Source organism: Megalobrama amblycephala, linkage group LG12, assembly GCF_018812025.1.
Source record: "Megalobrama amblycephala isolate DHTTF-2021 linkage group LG12, ASM1881202v1, whole genome shotgun sequence".
Taxonomy (NCBI): domain Eukaryota; kingdom Metazoa; phylum Chordata; class Actinopteri; order Cypriniformes; family Xenocyprididae; genus Megalobrama; species Megalobrama amblycephala.
The window spans coordinates 23,858,322-23,881,860 of record NC_063055.1 but is presented as its reverse complement, the minus strand read 5'-3'; the positions used below and the strand labels follow the sequence as shown (position 1 = coordinate 23,881,860).

The 23,539-nt window shown below is 36.8% G+C and overlaps 2 protein-coding genes across 2 annotated transcripts in view; both read right to left on the bottom strand.

Moving 5' to 3' along the window:
* Positions 1 to 208: 208 nt before the first annotated feature.
* Positions 209 to 14,711, bottom strand: zmynd12 (zinc finger, MYND-type containing 12). Its single transcript, XM_048209806.1, has 8 exons — positions 14,406 to 14,711; positions 9,088 to 9,229; positions 8,808 to 8,979; positions 5,231 to 5,400; positions 4,944 to 5,066; positions 4,781 to 4,862; positions 995 to 1,140; positions 209 to 384 (listed from the first exon to the last, which is right to left on the bottom strand). Exons 1-8 carry the CDS (start codon positions 14,516 to 14,518, stop codon positions 271 to 273), a joined length of 1,062 nt encoding a protein of 353 aa, XP_048065763.1. The 5' UTR covers positions 14,519 to 14,711; the 3' UTR covers positions 209 to 270.
* A 789-nt stretch (positions 14,712 to 15,500) lies between these two features.
* The window catches only part of slc16a1b (solute carrier family 16 member 1b), a 33,237-nt gene continuing 25,198 nt past the window's right edge, over positions 15,501 to 23,539 (bottom strand). The window contains exons 3-5 of the mRNA XM_048209803.1: positions 21,624 to 21,767; positions 20,706 to 21,500; positions 15,501 to 18,377 (exon numbers count right to left, since the gene is read on the bottom strand). Of these exons, the coding sequence (XP_048065760.1) occupies positions 18,139 to 18,377; positions 20,706 to 21,500; positions 21,624 to 21,767 (1,178 nt within the window). The 3' untranslated portion in view covers positions 15,501 to 18,138. The remainder of the gene's footprint in view (positions 18,378 to 20,705; positions 21,501 to 21,623; positions 21,768 to 23,539) is intronic.

The window sequence follows — 23,539 nt, the reverse complement described above, 5'->3', positions numbered from 1 at the left end:
GCTAGTCAAAAATTCACTGCATTTACAAGCAGAAAGGTTTGAAAGTGACTTCTGTGGGAAAACAATAGGCAATGGACCCTTTTTGCCTGTGAAATTTTACTAAAGTGACTGCACCTTAATTGTACATCATCTTCCAATATCCATTTATGAATGAATATAAAATGAAACATGATGTCAGCGTACAGTGTAGCCACTGTTTGACTGTTGATTGTGCTGTAAATTGTAGTTTTTTGATTTATTGGTTTTTGGATGTCTGTGATGTGGCCAGTCTCATTCCAAATGTTTTTCAGCGTGTTGTAGGAGATTATGGATTGACTCTCTCAGTCTGTTTTGTTCACTTAGCCCCTGAATCAACACCTCAGCCTTCTTCCCATATTCCAGAGCCTATATAAACAAACACAAAAACATTATATACCAGAAACAAAAAAGGAAACTGATTTCCAAACTTACAAGAAATACCAATGTTACCTATTATTATGGTAGTATGAAAAGTGTAGCTGGTTAATGTAGAGTTTAGCATAGTTTGATGAATAATGAGATGATTACAGTTTGACAGAAGAGCTGGAGAGATGCGAGGTGATAAATGGGAAGGATTTTGAGAGCTGGGAGCTTGAACTAATAACTGGAGATTTAAGATGTAGTCTGAGAGGTAGCGGAAGTAGAAGAAATCCTAAAGGAGAATCCCATTACCACCAGAATAGCACCAGAACAGTCTAACTGTCAAATTCCATCATGGTCATTTAGTCATTAGTGTTAATCTCCACTGAAGTCAAAGAACTGAAACATGTTCACAGCACAGCATGACTTCATCTACAAACATGCATCCAGGTCTGAATTCAAATGTTCCATCTCAGCACGTTCAATTTAATTAGACATTTGGGTGAGGTTTAGTTATTTTCTATGATTTGGTTATGCAAGGCAGTGGTGAGGAGGTGAGTGTGGAATTCAGGAGCATGTTGTAAATGTATTATATTAGTCGATCTTTATTGTTTACCTTGGTGTAGTTGTTGCATAGCAACCACAGCATAGCCAGAGAATGAGCCAACATGGCTGCCTGGTCAGGGCGAGGCTTCACACACTGTTCCTCAAACTCTAAGATACATCTCAACATCTGATCAGCCTCCACACACTGTGCCTCATCTATACAGACACACAAAAGAGGAATCTCAGTGTCAGCTATAAAGGTCACCGGTCAGTCTAGTAGTTAGATTCTTACAAAAAAACAAAACATCTATTCTATTTCAAGTGTCTGTATTACATAAAAGCTTCACCACTGTTCGAGGTGAGTAAACTCTGTAAATTCCTGTGAAAAGTTGAATGATGAATTGCGTTGAATAATCTCTAGAAGATACTCAGCAATTTGATCTCCCATCTAGTGTTTGAAACATATCACCTTACACAGAGTTATTTACATTTGACGTTGTTTGCCAATATTTTGCCACATTGTCTGAATCACCTGATAAACGTGATCATTTGGTCCATTAGGAGAAATATTAGCTCTCCCTTGTGCCAGTTCAAAAATCTACCAACAACCTAGTCTATGGAAATTTGTTTCCAAAGATTTTTAGTGTATTTCAATAAATATTGCATGAAAATGTTTAATTTCAGTGTATGTACACTGCCGATCTAAACTTTGCGGTCAGTAAGATTTTTCTCAAAAAATGTGCTCTTTTGAACTCTATCCATCAAAGAATTCTGAAAAAAATGTAGCATGTTTTCTTTAAAAATATTAAGCAGCACAACTGTTTTCAACATTGATAATAATAAGAAATGTTTCTTTACCACTAAATCAGCATATCAGAATGATTTCTGAAGGATTGTGTCACACTATAGACTGGAGTAATAATGCTGAAAATACAGCTTTGTCAATATAGGAGTAAATTATATTTTAAAATATATTAAACTAGAAAATGTATTTTTAATTTGTAATATTATTTCACAGTATTACAGTTGCATGAATTTGAACATTGCATTAGTATGTCAATTAAATTATTGAAAAGTATTTGCTTATAGTTTATTTCAACATTTCAAGTTGTGCATATCACCAACAAACATGAATGCACAATGAACAATAGTATTTTTACATTTCCGATACACTGATTTACTATTAAATGTATTGATTTATAAATAAAATAAGACTAATTTTGATGATACCTATTGCATTTGCAAGTGTTACTAAGTGGCTTGACTGAACGGTGATGTAAGGCTCCACTGACATGATCTGACTGTCTGCCCTGGAGACAATAAAAAATAAAACTCTGGCTAGTCTGTGTCCCTGATTGATATCAGGTCATGCTTGTTGTTGCAGCTCTGTGCAGTCTCATCCACAGTGACATGCAGAGCAAGGCCGGCTGAGCTGTTTCCTGCTATAGAGTCATCTGGTCAGAAGTTATAATATGATGTGGCTGGCCAGAGGGCGGAACCGGCGCCAGTCTACTGACCTCGGGTCAGTCATTAAGAGGCCAGAGAGCAGGAAGGATCAAGTGCACTGACCAGTGAACAGCCAGTAAGGGACGCTAAGCTAAGCCAGCCACGTCATTGGAAGACTTAGCCAAAACACTGCTGAGGTTTATAGGCTTAGAGAGAGATAACTAGGCCAGGAGTGCCGCATGTGTGTCACATTTGATCTTCGTTATCAGTGGAATAAAGTAGGTTTTGCTCTAGGACACAACCTCATGACATGACTCTAAATATATAGCTAACCTCTTAGAAACTACATACAATAAACAAAAAGCACATACAATCATGATGGTACAGGCTATCATAAAAGCTATAAATAATTAAGCCTGCGCCATACAAATGTGACATTTTGTGAGAGATCACAGCGATAAGTAAAATTAGGATATGAATTACATATTAGAATTAAGTTTTTATTTGTAAATTTTAATATATATAATAACATCTGAGTGAATTTGACAAGGGCCAAATTGTTATGGCAATTGTTATGAGAATTTACCAACAGTGGTCCAAGGAGCCCCAGGCTCATCAATGCACGAGGTTAATGAAGGTTATCCTGTGTGATCCGAGCCAACAGAATGTTTACTGCGGCAGAAGTCACACAAAATTTTAATGATGGTTATGGGAGGAATGTGTCATAACACACAGTGCATCGCACTCTGCTGCGTATAGGACTGCGTAGCCGCAAGCCAATCCGAGTGCCTATTATGACCTCCCACGAGTGTCGGAACTGGACCTTGGAACAGTGGAAGAAGGTTGCCTGGTCCGATGAGTCCCATTTTCCTTTTAGATCACACGGATGGTCGTGTATGTATGCGCCATTTACGAGGGGAAGTGATGGCAACAGGATGGACTGTGGGACAACGAAAAGCTGTTGGAGGGAGTGTGATGTTCTGGGCGATGTTCTGCCCTGGCCTCCAGATTCCCTAGATCTCAATCCAATTGGATAGATATATCTAACAGAATATTAGGCAGGTGGTCATAATGTTTTGGCTGACACATGTTAGTTTTTGTGAATTGTGGGGACATTCCATAGGCGTAATGGTTTTTATAGCGTACAAACCGTATTTTCTATCCCCCTAAACTAACACTACACCTAAACCTAACAATCACAGGAAACTGTGCACATTTTTACTTTCTCACAAAAACTCATTCTGTATAATTTAAAAGCCTTTTGAAAAGTGGGGACATGGGGTAATGTAATCATAAGTCACCTCTTCTTGTAATACCTATGTCATACCCATGTGATTATACATATTAGTGTCCTGATATGTCACAAAAACGTGCACATTGACACACACACACACACACATATACAGTACAGTCCAAAAGTTTGGAACCACTAAGATTTTTAATGTTTTTAAAAGAAGTTTCGTCTGCTCACCAAGGCTACATTTATTTAATTAAAAATACAGTAAAAAACAGTAATATTGTGAAATATTATTACAATTTAAAATAACTGTGTACTATTTAAATATATTTGACAAAGTAATTTATTCCTGTGATGCAAAGATGAATTTTCAGCATCGTTAATCCAGTCTTCAGTGTCACATGATCCTTCAGAAATCATTCTAATATGCTGATTTGCTGCTCAATAAACATTTATGATTATTTTCAATGTTGAAAACAGTTGTGTACTTTTTTTTTCAGGATTCCTTGATGAATAGAAAGTTCAAAAGAACAGCATTTATCTAAAATACAAAGCTTCTGTAGCATTATACACTACCGTTCAAAAGTTTGGGGTCAGTAAGAATTTTTATTTTTATTTTTTTGAAAAGAAATTAAAGAAATTAATACTTTTATTCAGCAAGGATGCATTAAATCAATCAAAAGTGGCAGTAAAGACATTTATAATGTTACAAAAGATTAGATTTTAGATAAACACTGTTCTTTTGAACTTTCTATTCATCAAATAATCCTGAAAAAAAATATTGTACACAAATATTTTGTACAATTGTACACATTAAATGTTTCTTGAGCAGCAGATCAGCATATTAGAATGATTTCTGAAGGATCATGTGACACTGAAGACTGGAGTAATGATGCTGAAAATTCAGCTTTGCCATCACAGGAATAAATTACTTTGTGAAATATATTCAAATAGAAAACAGTTATTTTAAATTGTAATAATATTTCACAATATTACTGTTTTTTACTGTATTTGTAATTAAATAAATGTAGCCTTGGTGAGCAGACGAAACTTCTTTTAAAAACATTAAAAATCTTAGTGGTTCCAAACTTTTGGACTGTACTGTATATATTTTGACAGTTTGCAGATATCGGATATGACTTTGTGTAGGTTTACTGTCTTTATGCCACTTACCAAAACATTCTTCTGGTTGAGTGCCACTCTGAATGATATCATCCATCAGCTTACACAGGTGAGTGTGCCAGGAACTTGCCACCTGTACACACGCACGCAATGCGATGAAAGACATTTCACAGACACAGATGACTCAATGTGCACTGATGGTGGGTGTGTCTACCTCTGTGTAGAGCGAGAGGGCAATGCCAGGCTCATTTTGCTTCAGAAACACATCAGCCATAAGGAAATATCCTCCAGACGTCACAGTACTGTCCAAACCAAACATCTCACTGGCATAGTACACCTGCACAAAGAGAAAAATATTAAAATTTAAAAAGGAATGCACAGTTAGTCAGTAAAATTATAATTATTAAACAAATATATCTAATGGCCAATGGCACAAATGAGTAATAGTTCATAATTTTGTGCATGCAATCCAATCAGTGTTCCACGCATATTAGGACTTACGTCATTGGCAAAGTGAGTGAGAGCAGATGTGTATTTTCCCATGGCAGCGTGCAGGCGGCCCAGGGTTCTGTGTAGCTGATGAAGGACAGTGTGACTGCAGCCTGGTGTTTTCATCACTGTCCACTCAGCCTTAGACAGATAGTCATGTGCCTGAGAGAGAGAACCTAAACCTAAACACACACAAACAACATACACTATGAACAAAGGGTCCTTGATGCCTCTTGAGTCAACCTGGCTATTAGAGGGTATGTCTGTGTCTACTCAATACAACCATATTTGATGTTTTTGTTGGAATAGACGTCCAGTGATTTAAAGCTTCATTTGTCAAAAAGAGATTGAAAGCAGCCACAGTGAATTCTTAGCATCTAAAGTATCTCTATGTAGACGGAAGCTTAAAGATCAAGGGTGTGTCTCAATCTTCTCCCTAGTTCAACAGTGCATTGCCCTTGGCCAAGGAGTTGGCCATTCTTAGGGCTCAAAATGATTCCACTGCACTGAAATGGTCACTCCCAAGAAATCCACTAAACTAAAAAAAAAAAAAAAAAAAATATATATATATATATATAAAAAATATAATAATAATAAAAAATAAACATCAGCTGCTCACTATATTCACTTGCTGGAATTGTTGTCATGTCTTCAATTTCTAAAGTTGTGAGAGGTTGAGTGCATGTGTAAATGCATGAAGACAAAACTTTATTTCTGTCTTTAAAATCTTTTATTCCTAATATGCAGGAAAAGGGGAAAATCCTGCAAAAAAATATGCAGGAATGAAGTTTTTTATAAGATTTATTTTCTATTTAAATCTATTTTAAAATGTAATTTTTTTCTCTGATTGCAGTGCATAGTTTTCAGCATCATTACTCCAGTCTAATATATATATATATATACATTTTTACCAAATATTTTGATTTAGAAAGGATGTTAAATTGATCAGTGGTGACTTGATCAACTTGATGGTTTACCTCCCCACATGGAAAGAACCTATATGTGGATATATGCGCATATATGAAACCTATATGCAGTGTATATGTACATATATGCTGCATATATGCACATATATGATAATATATATACTGCATATATGCGCATATATACTGCATATATGCTATATATATGCTGCATATATGCGTATATATACTGCATATATGTGTATATATGCCACATATAGGCAAAATTGAGGTGCATATATGTGCATATACAGGAAATATAGGTCTCCTGTATTGCTTCTTCATATCCATATATATGACCTATACATACAAGATATGTCTTCTATATAGCTAATGGCAGGATCTGGTCATTTTGTAGCTCATATCTCATTTTTGACTGTCATACATGATGCCTAGCTCATATTTTCTATTATCAAGGCAAAAACTAAGAATTAACGAAAAAAATTATGCAAGAACTTATGTATGTGCGAATGTAGCAGTTATGTATTTAGACAATTATTTTGTGATTCCACTTGCCATGACCATATTTGGGGTTTCCTGCCGCCATGCTGACTTGGGGTGTTGACGCACTTTGCTGCTTCCCAGTCTGCATGAGACATCACAGCGGTAGGTCGCACAAAGTTTTTGCGGTGATTCAATTAAGGCCATGTTTCATGTAACAGCTGAATTCACATGATATATTTGTATGATTGTAATCCAAAACCCCTCTGTGATGTACATTCAGATGTTTCGTTGATTATTTTTCTTTACTTAAGTTACTTTTAATATCTCTCTTTCTCAGCGTTGTGCGTTGCTGCCGCATGCTGTTTGTATGCTGCACAAGTCCTCATATATTGCCATTTGTGTTATACAGAATAAAGTGAGGACCTGATGGCAAGATTTTTCGCAGTCTGTCTTTGATTACGACACAATGCAGAAAACACACCGCTACACAAACACGTGAAATTGGTCCCACATGGAAAAAACCTATATAAACATATATGTTTCAATATAGGTTTGATATAAAATTGGCCGTTTTCCTATATTATGTGTACATATGTGTACATATATGTGTGCATATATGTGTACATATATGTGTGCATATATGTGTACATATATGTGTGCATATATGTGTGCATATATGTGTACATATATGTGTGCATAAATGTGTACATATATGTGTGCATAAATGTGTACATATATGTGTGCATATATGTGTACATATATGTGTATATATGTGTACATATATGTGTGCATATATGTACATATATGTACATATAATATAGGAAAACGGCCAATTTTATATATGTCACATATATGTAAAACCTATATCAAAACCTATATTGAAACATTTATGTTTATATAGGTTTTTTCCATGTGGGTCTGCTACAAAAGAAGTGATATTGCCATCTACAGAGCATTGAAGATACTATATCTTGTGCGTTTTGCCCCTACTAACCAAACTTGGCTAGTGGATTAGCATGTAGTTGCTGACTTGCAGGTGTTTATACAGTGTATGAGATGAGGACATGACTGCACCAGAAACCAACACATCCAATGCAAGTAGGCTTTGACTACTTAATTTTACTTAACATTATTTTATGTATCCGTTATACTGAAGAAAACCTTTTTGAAAAATATGCCCTGTTTGAGCACTTGAGATTAACTGAGACTTGAGTGTTTGTAGACATTTAAGAGGCTGTTGTGTCGAACTTGATTTAATGCAATTTTGAGGTGTTCAGAAATCAGATACTCTAACTCCCAGTTTCACAGATAAGGCTTAAGCCTAGTCCTAGACTAAAATGCATGTTTGTGCTGCTTTCACTGAAAGCAAATTGCATTGACATATCTTAAAATATGTGCTATTGTTTTGTATCAAGATGCAGAAAAGTAGTGTTTTTTTTTCTAAGGTATGTTTATAAAAGCTACTTAAATGTCCTAATTGAACTAAGGCCTAATCCTGGCTTAATCTAAGCCCTGTCTCTGAAACCAGGCCTTTGACTCTTACTCAAGTCGCTCAAGTGACTCAAGTGACTTTTAACATGTTATGGGGTCATTTTTGCTAGTACTCTTTACACCTCTGGATGTTGTTTCTAAATGTCAGATGCATTTTGATGCGCAATTTCTTGACACAGCAAACTGAGGCATCAGCATCCCAATATTTAATGGATCATGGTCCCAATTTGTGTTCACAATATGCGAATTCATGTCAGTGAATTTTCCCATTCAAACTATCAAATCTTCAGCCACATAAAGATGAATCCTTCATATGCTTATGTCAAAGAGCTTTCAGTGAAAGAGGTTTTCACTCAGACGGTACACATCTGCATGACTAGTCTGCCACATCCTGAATTACATAACAAGCGTCTCTCCGTTCAGTTCATGTCCAAGCACCACCCTTTAGCCCATCAATAGACCGTCCCACAGGAAGTAAACAGCTCAATGTCAGCCTCAGTTTTTAGCAAACGTTTGTTTCCACTCTCTCCTGAAGTGGAAGTTATTGGCTGTCAGCCTCCAGAGAGGTTCAGAAAGTGAAGCAAACTTTTTGAAGTCTAATGGACCTTAGAGAGATTTACAATGAGTACAGCCATGGGTTAGTTTTTGCAGGTTTTGTGCATGTCTTTTGTTTGGATTTGTGCACGTCTCACCTATATTAGCTTGCGCGAGCAGTAGATAAGCTGGTACCAGTTCAACGGCACAAGTTCCATATACCCGCATGGCCCAGCGTAGGAATAGGAGAGCGGCAGGTAACACATCCTGGAACCTCTTCTTGGACACCCACCTCTGCGCCTCTAAATGAGCAATCTCTATTAGATACTCCTATTGTCGAAAACATACGAAACACACACTTATCAGACATCTGCCCTGTTAACAACCCATTTGCCCCAACCAATTTGCCCCATTTTATGTGCTGGAGTGCATATGAACCTGTTTCTTCACTGTTTCTTTGTGGTGGTGGTCTTGGTCGGATTGCAGTGTGCCGAATGGTGCAGGTGTGTGAATAGATACCAGCAACGGACACACTTTTTCATGAATACTGGTCCAGTCAGTACCCTGGTGGTCAAGGCCACTGCACACACACATACACACACACACACACACACACACACACACACACACACACACACACACACACACACACATTATTTAGCTATCAAATGAGATCATTCAAGAGACTTTAACCCCCAGTTTCACAGACAAGGCTTTAGCTAGTCCTAGACTAAAATGCATGTTTGAGCTGTTTTAACATATCCTAAAATATGTCAGTGCTATTGTTTTGTCTCAAGATGCATACCAGTAATGTTTTTTTCAATGGTACATTAATAAAATCTACTTAAAGGGTTAGTTCACCCAAAAATGAAAATTCTGTCATTTATTTCTCACCCTCATGCCTTTCCACACCCGTAAGACCTTCGTTAATCTTCGGAACGCAAATTAAGATATTTCTGTTGAAATCCGATGGCTCTGTGAGGCCTGCATAGGGAGCAATGACATTTCCTCTCTCAAGATCCTTAAAGGTACTAAAAACATATTTAAATCAGTTCATGTAAGTACAGTGGTTCAATATTAATATCCTAAAATGACGAGAATATTTTTGGTGTGCCAAAAAAAAAAAAAAAAAAAGACTTATTTAGTGATGGCCGATTTCAAAACACTGCTTCAGGAAGTTTCGGAGTATTATGAATCAGCGTGTCGAATCAGCAATTCGGAGTGCCAAAGTCACCTGATTTCAGCAGTTTGGCGGTTTGACACCTGATCTGAATCATGATTCGATACACTGATTCATTTGTGCTCCGAAGCTTCATGAAGCAGTGTTTTGAAATCAGCCATCACTAAATAAGTCGTTATTTTGTTTTTTTTGGCACACCAAAAATATTCTTGTTGCTTTATAATATTAATACACTGCGTTCCAAATTATTATGCAAGAGACAAATCAGTAAGATTTCTGTGCAATAAACATTCAGATTTTAGTTTTTCTAAGAAAATGTTTGTTTGTTTATTTATACATGTCTTTTTAGATAACTGGTATCAATCTCAGACAAAATAATTTGCCAGATCTATGGAAACCCTACTTAGAGGTCATTCCACATTATTAAGCAAGTCACAGTTCTCATGCAATATGGGGAGGAAGAAAGATCTTTCTGAAGATGAAAAGCATGAAATGGTGCAATGTTGTGCAAAAGGCATGAAAACAACTAATATTGTGTGAAACTGAATGGAGATTATCGAATTATCATAAGATTTGTGAGTGATTTAGAGCACAGCAGAACTCGGTCAGATAAAGGCTTATTGAGGAAAGTTCCTGTCAAAAAATTTAATTGTATTAAAAGGGCAGCTATAAAAAAAGCCAGTGTTGAGCAGCAAACAGGTATTTGAAGCTCCTGGTGTCTCTGGAGTCTCAAGAAGCTCTCCATGCAGGCTGGCAGTTGTGCGTAAAGATGCATTTCAGCCACTCCAAACCAAACCTCACAAAGAGAAACATTTACAGTGGGTTTAGAAATACATGAAGACTCATTTTTAAATAGTTTTATTCACTGACTAATGCCGTACTACAATGGATGGTCTAAATGGATGGATTTCTGGATGGTTGGTGAATGGCCACTACGTTCCAACAAGACTGCGACGTCAGCAAGGAGTTGGTGGGTGATGATTTGGGCTGGAATACTGGGAAGTGAGATGGAGGGTATTAAAATTACTTTTGCAAGATATGTGGAGCTCATAACTGGCCATTTTCAGCTATGGTATAAAAAGGAGGATAGTGCATAGTACAATGCACTATTTGTACAATGGACTATGCACTATCCCATGCTGCAAAAAGACACCACAGCAATAAAACTGTTTGAAAATGTATTTCTACACCCACTGTAAATGTTTCTCTTTGTTAGGTTTGGTTAGTGGTGTCTAAAATGCATCTTTACGCACAACTGCCAGCCTGCATGGTGAGGCTCTCAAGACTCCAGAGACACCAGCATCTTCAAATACCTGTTTGCTGCTCAACACTGGCTTTTTTTTATAGCTGCCCTTTTAATACAATTAATTTTTTTGATAGGAACTTTCCTCAATAAGCCTTTCTCTGACCGAGTTCTGCTGTGCTCTAAATCACTCACAAATCTTATGATAATTTGATAATCTCCATTCAGTTTCACACAATATTAGTTAGTTTCATGCCTTTTGCACAACATTGCACCATTTCATGCTTTTCATCTTCAGAAAGATCTTTCTTCCTCCCCATATTTCATGAGAACTGTGACTTGCTTAATAATGTGGAACGACCTCTAAGTAGGGTTTCCATAGATCTGGCAAATTATTTTGTCTGAGACTGATACCAGTTATCTAAAAAGACATGGATAAATAAACAAACAAACATTTTCTTAGAAAAACTAAAATCTGAATGTTTATTGTACTGAAATCTTACTGATATGTCAATTGCATAATAATTTGGAACGCAGTGTATAGTACATAATTTTTGTACATTAAAGGTCCCGTTCTTCGTGATCCCATGTTTCAAACTTTAGTTAGTGTGTAATGTTGTTGTTAGAGTATAAATAAAATCTGTAAAATTTTAAAGCTCAAAGTTCAATGCCAAGCGAGATATTTTATTTAACAGAAGTCGCCTACATCGAACGGCCAGTTTGGACTACATCCCTCTACTTCCTTCTTAAATGACGTCACTAAAACAGTTTTTTGACTAACCTCCGCCCACAGGAATACACAAGAGTTGCGTTTGTAGAGTGTGTTTGTCGCCATGTCGTCGAAACGCTGTTATTTTCATCCCGCAGTCCAATCACCGGGTCTGATTCCGGCTCAAATTGATAGGGTAAAATTAAAGACATGTTTACAATAACACTGAGCGTGTGCATCTCCACGTTATGGTAAGAGGCGTGACCTTTCCGGGCAAGGTTCGCTAAGCTGCTGTCGAATCACAACACAGGAACCGCTGGCACAATCAGAACTCGTTACGTATTTCTGAAGGAGGGACTTCATAGAACAAGGAAGTCATCAGCCTGTTTTTATGACAGTGGAAACAGCGGTATACAGATAAGTAAATTATGTGAAAAATACTGTGTTTTTTTACACGCGAAACATGAACACATGTTATATTGCACACTATAAACACAATCAAAGCTTCAAAAAACCACGAAAAACGGGACCTTTAATGGATCTTGAGAGAGGAAATGTCATTGCTGGCTATGCCAGCCTCACTGAGCCATCGGATTTCAACAAAAATATCTTAATTTGTGTTCCGAAGATTAACGAAGGTCTTACGGGTGTGGAACGACATGAGGGTGAGTAATATATGGCAGAATTTTCATTTTTGGGTGAACTAACCCTTTAAATACCCTAATTGAACTAAGGCCTAATCCTGGCTGTGAAACCATGTCTAATTGTTTTTATATACATCTAGTTTAACCTAACCCCAACATAAAACTGCGGTTTATATATATATATATATATATATATATATATGTGCTTTTTGGTTTTGGGAGTTTTTGTCAAGATTTAGTTCTGGGTACAAATTTAGTAACTTCACACGTTCCAACTTGTTATAATTTCTCCGTTTGTAAAATACACACAACAAAGTAAGTCGCACTGGTTCGAAACAACATGGGTAAGTAAATGAAGCAGGCCCGGTACTAGGCTTGCTGGACTGGGGGGGCAATCACACATTTTGGTAGGGCAGCATTTTCTAGGCTAATATTCATAGCTAACTTTTTTTTTTTTTGATTCATCAAGTATCGTCTTGTGGCTAACAAATTATAGGCTATAGCCTAATTTGTACTGGCTATGTAGGCCATGTGAATTATTTATGGACATAATAAGGGGCGGAGCCAGACATTGTAAACATTCGGGGCTTAACCGAAATCTATATTTGTCCAATGACATTTTAATTTACTGACATGAAAGGAGCGTTTTTTGTAGTATTCTTGGTTAAAGTTCATAAAATGTACATTATATACCATCATCTAGGGGGGTCCGGGGGCATGCCCCCCCGGTAAGAAATTTTTGTGTATTTTAAGGTTAAATGCATCAGTCTGGTGCACTTTGGAAGCTCAAAACTGAGAGCTTCAACCCATGTACAGAGTGCAAATGGAACAAAGAAACAGCATTGACTTGTACCTGGTCATGAAAGAGGGCTCAAACATCTTTTTAGTTGTGATATAGAGTCTCAGTCTACATTGTATTTTCGGATGCACACTTCTCTTTAAAACACGCAGCACAGAAACCTCAAACCTGAAAGATTCAGGGATTTTGGAAAAACATTTGGGGTTCCAGCCCCCTTAGCCCACCCCTAGCGCCGCCCCTGGATATAATGTTCAAATTATTCATTGTTAACGAAATTACTGAGGAAATGTTCGCTGACAGCTATCTCAGCATGCAGAAAATATGTTCAGCTGATGCAGATGTGATCCTCATTGTGATATTTTTTTTAGGCTACTTGCTTGAAGATTAGGTGTACACTTGTTTTCGACGTGTTTTCTGATTAATGTTCGTTACTTCCCAGTTCGCATGTTTTTGGATTTTAAGTCCATTTTTGTGAGATTAAATATCATTATAAGCATAATATTCACTTTTTTTTCTGTCATTAAAGTGGCCGATCCTTATTCAATAGATAAGACGTTTTTAATGTTTATGTAGGCTTATTAATTTTTATTGTTGGCTGCACATTTTTGGGGGGGCACAAGGAAATTCTGGGGGGGCAATGCCCCCCCTAGCCCCCCCCTAGACCCCCCAGACCCGGCCCTGAAATGAAGGCAGTAAAATCGAGCTGCCCGTCAGAGAACATTCTGTTTCTGAAAGAAAAAAAAAAATATGTCCGAGACTGGCCGAGTTATAAGATACACATTTGCATGCTGACACTGAGAGACCGTAGATAATATGCGTCGTGGTTCGTGGTGTCTTTAAAACGGCAAGTGAAAACTCCACGGATGCACACTGAAACATATATTTTTCCAGTCATATTTCTTTTTTTTCCTGGTTGGTTTGAAGCACGCATGGCTGGCTATTCTCTTCCCTCTGCACATAATTTCTCCTCCAGCTGTTTGAACTCGTTCAACCTTTCCATCTCTGCAGTAACACGGCCAAGAAGAATGCGTGCGTGACATGTGTGCCTATAATGCCACCTGCTGTCTGTATGCGCAATTACACGATAGAGTATTATTTACCAGTGTAACGTTTCTTGGTTTAAGGTGCTGTATTATAAAGACAAAACACATAACTGAATAATCCGAAGGCTCCAGACTCACCAGTAAAATGTGACCAGGCATTTTGTGCACTGCAGTTTTGCAGGTTTCTGGCAAAGTTCGCACAGCTTCTTCACTCCTTTAGGATTTGCTAGAGGGTTAATGGTGGCCGACATCCCAAATAAATGTACAAAATTATATTAAACTCTCAGCCAGCAAAATGTGCTTCAAACTAATACAAAACAATACAAAAAACTTAACTTAATTCTGCGTTCTGACCACAAACCGTTTCAACAGTTTTCCCATTACAAATCACCTCACGCAATATTTCTTGCTTTGTGTCTGGTCTGAACAAGTTAACTTAGTGTTTTTCAAAATGGTTCCCATGGAGATGACCTCAGGGCAACCGACGAGGATCTGTGTCTGCTTTTTTGTATAATGTTTTATATATTTTTATTTTTATACACTATTCATTTTTTATTTTGCAATACCGTTATGTTTAAATAGCTATAATACACACCTTCTTATTTAAATAAAATGCTTCATTTGCATCATTTTTGTCTTGAAATACAGGTAAAACGAGATCCACAAGTTTATCGCCATCTGGCGGTGAAATTATATCCGTTTCCGTGATAAAACTGATTAAAAGATTTATCTAACTGAAGTGCATTTTTTCCTCATGACTAGGAATAGTTGCCACAGGTTTTATACATTACGTTTTATATACTACACGCTTTATATTACATGTAAAGCAGTGATTTTGTTGTACAGTATTTATTTATTTATTTATGTCCTTCATCTGTATAAAGAAGGTAGATTTTAACCTAAACACTTTTCTGTTTTCAGGACAAGGGCATTTTTTCATAAATGCCACGCTGGGGCAAGTTGTCACATGTTATAAATGTTTATAAGTTTACATTTATCAGATGCTTTTATCACAATGGTTTAATATTTTTATGCATAAAATCTAGCTGAAAAACCTATAGTTTAATAATCAGGGTTGGTTGATTTATGAAAGTCAATTTCTATGTTGACTTAAAATGCACAGGTCAACATAGAAATTGACTTTCAAAAATCAACCAACCCTAAATAGTGTGTATGCAACACTGAATGACAATTAAATTACAATTTATACATTTAACTCAGAGTCATAACACATTTACATTTAAAAAATTTTTTTATTGATTTGCTCATCCACACATCGAAACATACAAAATTTCACACGTGATATTGTTTAAAATACCTAAAAATACAATTATTTTACCTCTGCCCTGAATACCTTACAAGGGCCAGACTCTCCTAAATTAATCATGAAATCGTGAGTTTGCATGGAATCTCTGTGCACAAACACACACACACACACACACACACACACACAAAATACAGTCAATCTCCAATACTTCCTACCCCTGTCTCTCTTCACCTCAGTTGTCTTTCTGACAGGAGACGTTTTAAAAGCACTCTGGTTAGTGTTATTTCTGTGTTCAATCGGCCCACAAGAAAAAGTGGGAATAAGAGGATGGAAAATTCTCAGGGTGGTCCATTTTCTGTACAGCAGTATTTTCCTTCACACAATTACCATCACTAATAAGAAATTCACCTGCACACACAGTCGAGTGGAGTTTAGACAGCTCTAGTGCAGTCGGAGCGATACTGATCTTATCTGAGAGATACTGGAATTGAGTCCTTAACATGGAACTGAATCTGCTTTTTGTCTTGCAGCTGCTATTATTCAGCAGAGCTCTGAGATTACCAACTCCGACACACCAGAGAACTGGAGTGCACACCCGCCAGGACCCAGATTCATTTCAACTCAGGAAAAAAAAGCTAAATAATGCCTTACACTGTGAATGCTGCATGTGCATAATTCAAGAGGTTGAATTTCAACTAATATGTATCTAATTAAAGTGCACTATACAAAAATTGCCATCTGCTGTGACTCAAACAACGTTACTAGAAAAGAATTACTTGCTTTTATTTGCACACAAATGTTTCTCAAAAATACTACAAAGAACTGCAGTGAACCAGCTTTTTAGTCACTGCTGTTGAGCCGCAGTGTCGCGATGAACGACAGCGGCCAGCAGGTGGTGGTGTTTCCTCCCTTTTTCAATGTATGTTTTTTCCTGAACGTGACAATGCAGCACTCTAGAGCGCCAAAACTGCCACTGATGTTTGAGATCTGCTAAGTCTTGTGTTTCTTGTTCTTTTGGCAGACCTGAGAGTCGTGTTGTTTTCCACATCAGCAAAATGTAATCTAAAAAAGCAGAAGGAATTAAAATGGCTTTGAAAGCAGAAATATTCCTTCACCTACTTGCATTCCTAAAAAGCATAAACACTTCTGCACTAGCAGAACCTGAAATGAAGTCAGTATCTACAGCCAACAGAAATTCAGTACCGCGTTTGTTGCTGGCTCAGGTTGAAATGAAGCATTCTACTTAATATCAGACTATGAAATTAAAAACAATACACATCCTCTTGATAAATCGCAAAAAGCTCCGTAAAAGAGGTTTCAGGAATTAGTATTGTATGTACCTGCATGTAGGTAGAAAGGCACCCAATTAAAAAGGCACAGGATCTGTTGGCAACTGTAATTAAAATTTCTAGTCATCTAATAATAACATGGTCAAAAAGGCAAACGAGAACACACTTTTAAAAGGATCCCCCTATTTGAATGTATGCTAGTGAATCAATTATCTTCATTGAATTAAAAAGTATAAGCTAAAACATATCTCCAACAGACTGCTCATGTGAAGAAAAGTGAGAATTGCCTCTCAGACAAAAACAAGACCTTAGCAATATGGTGTCTGCTGCAGTTCCTAAAAACAGTAACCACGGAAATCTCCATGGTTACAGTACAGTGAATAAAGAGCTTGATGAGCAATGTGAGATCATGCGATCACCAGAGCAGGAAGCAAACTCTCAAAAAAACATATTAAACAGCACTTAGAAACAAACCGTCAATTCTTCTGCCACGCAAAAAGGCAAAACACAGTGACTACATATTTTACCCTAATTCATGAGTGAAATCGAGTCTATGATCTGTCCCGTGACAGACGAGTTTTACTAAGCTATGTTCAGATTCAGAGAAAACGGAGCATGAAAGTTGACATCAGATCAATCCAAAAACTTTTTCTGTCTTGACATTTCTGCGTTTTGCCTTTATATGGCAGTCTAGCATAGCCTGGCACTATTTTCTACCAGCTAATCAGAACAAGGAAGACTATAATACAGATACTAAAACATAAAATCTTCACACTCAACTTTAAAAAAAGAAAAGAAAAGAAAAGAAAAGAAAAAGTGTATCCTACATATAATAATGACCTTTAGTCCAAAAAACTATTACTACGATATCCTTCTCCCAACAAATTCTGTGCGCACGTCACCTTAAATGTCACACGTGGCAATTCTCTTATGAAAATCTGCTCTATTTTGAAATGTGCATTTTGAAGTTTCATTCAAAGGTGAGATGAATGGTGTAATTCTGGAGTCAAAAACTAGGAATGCTCTTGTAATGCTTGTCATATAACAGAAAAAGGTGAATTGTGACATTAAGGTACAGAGAGACTCCCATATGAATGAAAGTAACACCTGAGGTGTGTGTGGGACTGCATAACAGACACTATTTCTTGGCAACAGTCTTTTTGTGCTTTTCTAAACGCTAACTGAATCATTAAGTACTGCATTAGAGGGAATTTTTTTCTGTGTTTATTATTTTGGACGGTCAAAACTGGAAGACGTGGATTTGTTGGCGTGTGTGCGCTGTTTAGAGTGTCCTTTTCCGTTTGGCAACGTCCGCTCACGCATCCCATGCGTCTCCATCCGCCTCCTTTGCCTTCTCGTTCAGGGCATTGTCTATATTCGTCTCTTCGTCCTTCTCTTCCTGCCTGGCTCTTCTCTCCTCCTCCCTCTTCTCTTTATCCAGCAGCCGGTAGTTGATTCCCATTCCCACAAACAGGAATACGCTGGCGACCACCAGGACAATTCCACAACCCTGATATGTGTATTTATAATCATGATAGATATCATTGAGTCTTCCTGCAAGGGGATAAATGGAAAAAAAGTTTCATCAATCTCTGTTACACACTAACTGGGCCAGAACATGCTGTGACATTCAGTGATTAGCTTAATAATTAATTGTACTGCATAAGTCCCATCCCAATCTCGTGCCTTTGGTTGAGCCAATGTTGCCATGACAAACTGGTCGGGACCAGATATTTTGAAAGTACCAGTGGACCACAGGATTCTTACAAATGGCTCATTTAGTGTTCATTGTTAAATAGTGTTTTGTTTTAGTTATAGCTTTTCTTTGTTTAGTCAATATTTTAATAAGTCACTCATTTATCTTAGTAATATCATTTTAGTTGATGAAAGCATGTAAAATTAGAATATCCAAACATTTTATATATTAATTTAACATTCATTTTTTAATATTATTACTTTATTTTTAATATTTAATTTTATATAATTCTTTTTAATAAAAATATCCTTTGTTTAGTCAATATTTTGTCGTCATATTGATTAATTTTTGTAATATCATTTTAGTTGTTGAGAACATTAAACCAAATATCCAAACACTTTTGCCCAGTTTCACAGACAAGGCTTAAAGGGTTAGTTTACACAAAAATGAAATTTCTGTCATTAATTACTCACCCTCACTCCACAATCGTAAGACCTTCGTTCATCATTGGAACACAAATTAAGATATTTTTGATGAAATCCGAGAGGTTTTATTTTAGAGAGCAACGTAATTACTGTCAGTCAATTTCCAGAAAAGCAGTAAAGACATTGTTAAAATAGTCAATGTGACTACAGTGGTTCAACCAAGCCTAGTCCCAGACTAAAACACATGTTTGAGCTGTTTTAACTGAAAGTAACATGCACTGAAATGTCCTAAAATATGTCAGTGCTATTGTTTTGTCTCAAGATGCACACCAGTAATATTTGTTTATAAAAGGTACTTAAATATCCAAATTTAACTAAGGTCTGTGAAACCGGGCATTTACATTTAAATTTTAATATTAAAGGGTTAGTTCACCCAAAAATGAAAATTCTGTCATTTATTACTCACCCTCATGCCGTTCCACACCCGTAAGACCTTCATTAATCTTCAGAACACAAATTAAGATATTTTAGTTGAAATCTGATGGCTCTGTGAGGCCTGCATAGGGAGCAATGACATTTCCTCTCTCAAGATCCATAAAGGTACTAAAAACATATTTAAATCGGTTCATGTGAGTACAGTGGTTCAATATTAATATTATAAAGCGACGAGAATATTTTTGGAGCGCCAAAAAAACTAAATAACGACTTATTTAGTGATGGCCGATTTCAAAACAATGCTTCAGGAAGATTCGGAGCACAAATGAATCGGTGTGTCAAATCTGCTGTTCGGAGCGCCAAAGTCACGTGATTTCAGCCGTTGGCAGTTTGACACACGATCTGAATCATGATTCGATACACTGATTCATTTATGCTCCGATGCTTCATAAAGCAGTGTTTTGAAATCGGCCATCACTAAATAAGTCCAAAAATATTCTCGTCGCTTTATAATATTAATATTGAACCACTGTACTCACATGAACCGATTTAAATATGTTTTTAGTACCTTGATGGATCTTGAGAGAGGAAGTGTCACTGCTCCCTATGGAGGCCTCACAGAGCCATCGGATTTCAACTAAAATATCTTAATTTGTGTTCTGAAGATTAACGAAGGTCTTACGGGTGTGGAACGACATGAGGGTGAGTAATAAATGACAGAATTTTCATTTTTGGGTGAACTAACCTTTTAATATTTAATTTGATATTAATACTTAATACTTAACCAAATATCTAAGCACTTAACATGTTAATTAGTATTACTTTTAAGATTTTATTAATTTTAAATTTAAATTGTATAATATATTTATAATATATAATATATTTATATTAACATATTTTATATATTAATATTTGATAAAAACTACAAACATCCTATAAATTTAGTCAATATTTTGTCATGTTACATTCATTCATTTTTAGTAATAACACTTTAATTGTTAAGAAAATATTCAAGCATCAGCATTTAATAAAAACAACATGTGAAATTTGTATTTAAAAGGGATATTTCACTCAAAAACAAATTTTGCCATAATTTACCCTCTTGTCAAACCAAACCTGCATGACCTTCTTCTTTGGAACATCAAATTGTTTGTGGTAAACAAAACTGTTTGGTTACCAACATTCTTTAAAATATCTTCTTTAGTGTTCCGCAGAAGAAGTTATGCAGGTTTGGAACGACATGAGGGTGAGTAAATGATGAGAATTGTCATTTTTGGCTGAACTATCCCCTTAAGAAGAAATGGGTTTACACTCAGCCAGCCTTACCCAGTAACGGCGGCCCCAGCAGCACAGGTCCACACTCCACGATGGTGACCAACCCGACAGCACTGGAGAATCTCTGAGTGCCCACCAGGTCCATGAGAGTCTCAAACAGCACAGAACTGAGCCAGCCGAACGCCACACCGAAAAACACAGCATAAATGGCAAAACCCAAGTAATCGGTGGAGAATGGCGCCATCAAGTGGCAGACACCATTATATAGCACAGATGCGGCGAAGAAGTACTGAATACGTGGACGGACCCAGCGTGTATTGGCCACCAGGCCCATTGATGGCCGAGCAATCATGTCAGTAAAGGCCAGGATGGACAACAAGAATGCAGCCTTATCCTTGGAAATGTCTTTACTCTTCGCGTAGTTACTGAGGAACACAAGGGGCGCGAAGAGGCCGAAGAACATGATGACGTTTCCGAGCAGATACAGCAAGAAGCCTCGGTGGGTAAACAGGGTCAGATCCAGAAAGCCGTTGATGGTCTGTAGGCATGTTTTTTTCTCTTGAGGTTTGGGTTCGCCATCCTCTTTTGAAATGGCAGGTTGTGGTTTTGGTCCAATGGGCCGCATTAGCGACCCCGCAACACAGCAGTTCAGCAAAGCTCCTCCCAGGATAAGGAAACTGCCCCTCCACCCGAAATGATCAAACAGCCAGCTGTTCAACGGCGCCAGAGTGGACAAGAACACCGGGCTTCCAGCCATTGCGATGCCATTAGCTATTGGCCGCCGCTTGTAAAAGTATTTGCCAATCATGGTCAACGCTGGATTCAGATTAAAAGCCAAACCCAGTCCTAGAAACAGAGGAGAGAAGAAGAGAAAGCTTGTATGCATGATTCAGAAGCTTAAGTTTGTAACTTTCATTATTTAATTGTACTCGCTCTGCCTTCATGATTAGTGTAATTCAGTGTACTTACCGCCTATAACTCCCACACAGAAGTAAAGACCCTCCACTGTGTTACAGAACGACGCGGCGACTAATCCTGTGCCAGACAGACAGCCTCCAACCATCATGATGGGTCGACTACCATACTTATTCACCAGAATACTGCTGATTGGTCCTGTTGAGAAAAACAGGTTAGTTAAAAAAAAAAAAAGAAAAGAAAAAGACAATTTAGGACAGTGTTTCTCAACCATGGACCCCTAGTGGTCGTTGACATAATGCCAGGGGATCCCTATTAGGGATGCACCGATACCAAGCTTATGTACTTGTACTTGTAAAAATACCCCCGATACCAAAGACCGATACCTCACGTGACGTAACTGACAGAATGTTTCGTGTACAGAGACACCGACGGCAGCAGCAGAAACAATGTCAGCCTCAGAGGTGTGGAAATACTTCAAAATTAATGATGACAACCAACACATTGCGAACTGCATGCTTTCAATCACAATTCATTATGGATTAGTGGAGGCGGGATAGGCGGATTCGCGCTGAATGACACAGACCAGAAGCGCGCGCTCTCTCTTTCTAGCGCGCGATCCCAGTTCTCTCAGACAGCGCGCAATCAGTTCTCCTCGCGCCTGAATGGTCAAATGCACACATAGTTGTCAAAATGTCCATCGTGAGGAGTATCTCATGTAAATACAGTCGGTTATGGCTTAAGTGGACGTAAACATTTGGGTGAAAACAGGATATGAGCATCCATGGATTCGTTCTTAAAGGGGCCATAGGCTATTTGTCATTAACGTTAATAAAACAACAAAATATGTTAAATAAATGTAAATAAACCTACTGTATCTGAAAAACAATTTGTATCTCTATAGTATTTGTTGTATTGTTTGTAATTTGTTTGTAATTTTCTTTTTATATAACAACAATTATAAATATTGGTAATTATGCCCTTTTAAGGTTATTGGACACTGAAATGTTTGTTCTTTAAGTTTGTGACAACAAGCACATCAATTATTACTTTTAGAGTAATAATAAAGAAGCTGTTCTACATTCATTAGTCTCACTGTGTTGTGCTTGGAAAACTGCAACATCACCAAAAAAAGAAAAGAAAAGAAAAGAAAAGAGAAATTAATAAATGCATAGGTATCTGTATTGGCGAGTACTAGAAAAAAAAGTATTGGTACTTGTACTCGGTCCTTAAAAAAAAATGGTATCAGTGCATCCCTAGTCCTTATAAAATATCTGAATATGATTTTTTTTTTACATGTTCCCATAAAAGAAGAAGATAATACATGTATAATATAACTTATCCCATATTCATATAGTCAGTTAACTAATGTAGTAGTAAATTACACTTGATTGCATTTGTTTGTCACAAGGACATTAATAATACCAATGAGCCAATTTTATTCTGGGGTCCTTGAGGATGACTGGGGTCCATTAATCAAAAAAGGTTGAGATTCACTGATTTAGGATACATCTAAATACAGTTTAAACTCTGATTTGTTATCATTTATATAGCTAAATACCAATTAAATATAAAATAAATGTAAGACACCAGATTGGGTAACATTTTTTGAATTGTTTCATATTCTATTAATCTGACACGAAGTTCACAAAACTTGGTTAGTCCTGTTAACAGAAACCGGTGGGTAAAAAAATAAAAAAGAGAGAGGAAAAAAAAAAAAAAAAAAAAGAAGCAGCTGCTAATTTTTCAACCCTGTTACCCAATTGTGGTGTTTTAAACTATTTTATAAATTGTAAATTTAATTTATGTAATGTTTAGAAAATAGTAAAAAAAAAAAAGTAAATAGTTTTAAACTACATTCATTTATTTAGCTAAATAAAAATAAATAAAAATATTAAAAAAAATAATAATACACACACACACACACACACACACACACACACACACACACACACACACACACACACACA

What these genes read in the sequence shown, in the direction of transcription:
- zmynd12 (XM_048209806.1), bottom strand. Translation starts at nt 14,518, where the DNA reads ATGTCGGCCACCATTAACCCTCTAGCAAATCCTAAAGGAGTGAAGAAG. An exon ending in TGCCTGGTCACATTTTACTG is followed by an intron (nt 9,230 to 14,405) that starts GTGAGTCTGGAG and finishes GTGTGTGTGCAG; the next exon opens with TGGCCTTGACCACCAGGGTA. An exon ending in CCCTCTCGCTCTACACAGAG is followed by an intron (nt 4,863 to 4,943) that starts GTAGACACACCC and finishes GCGTGTGTACAG; the next exon opens with GTGGCAAGTTCCTGGCACAC.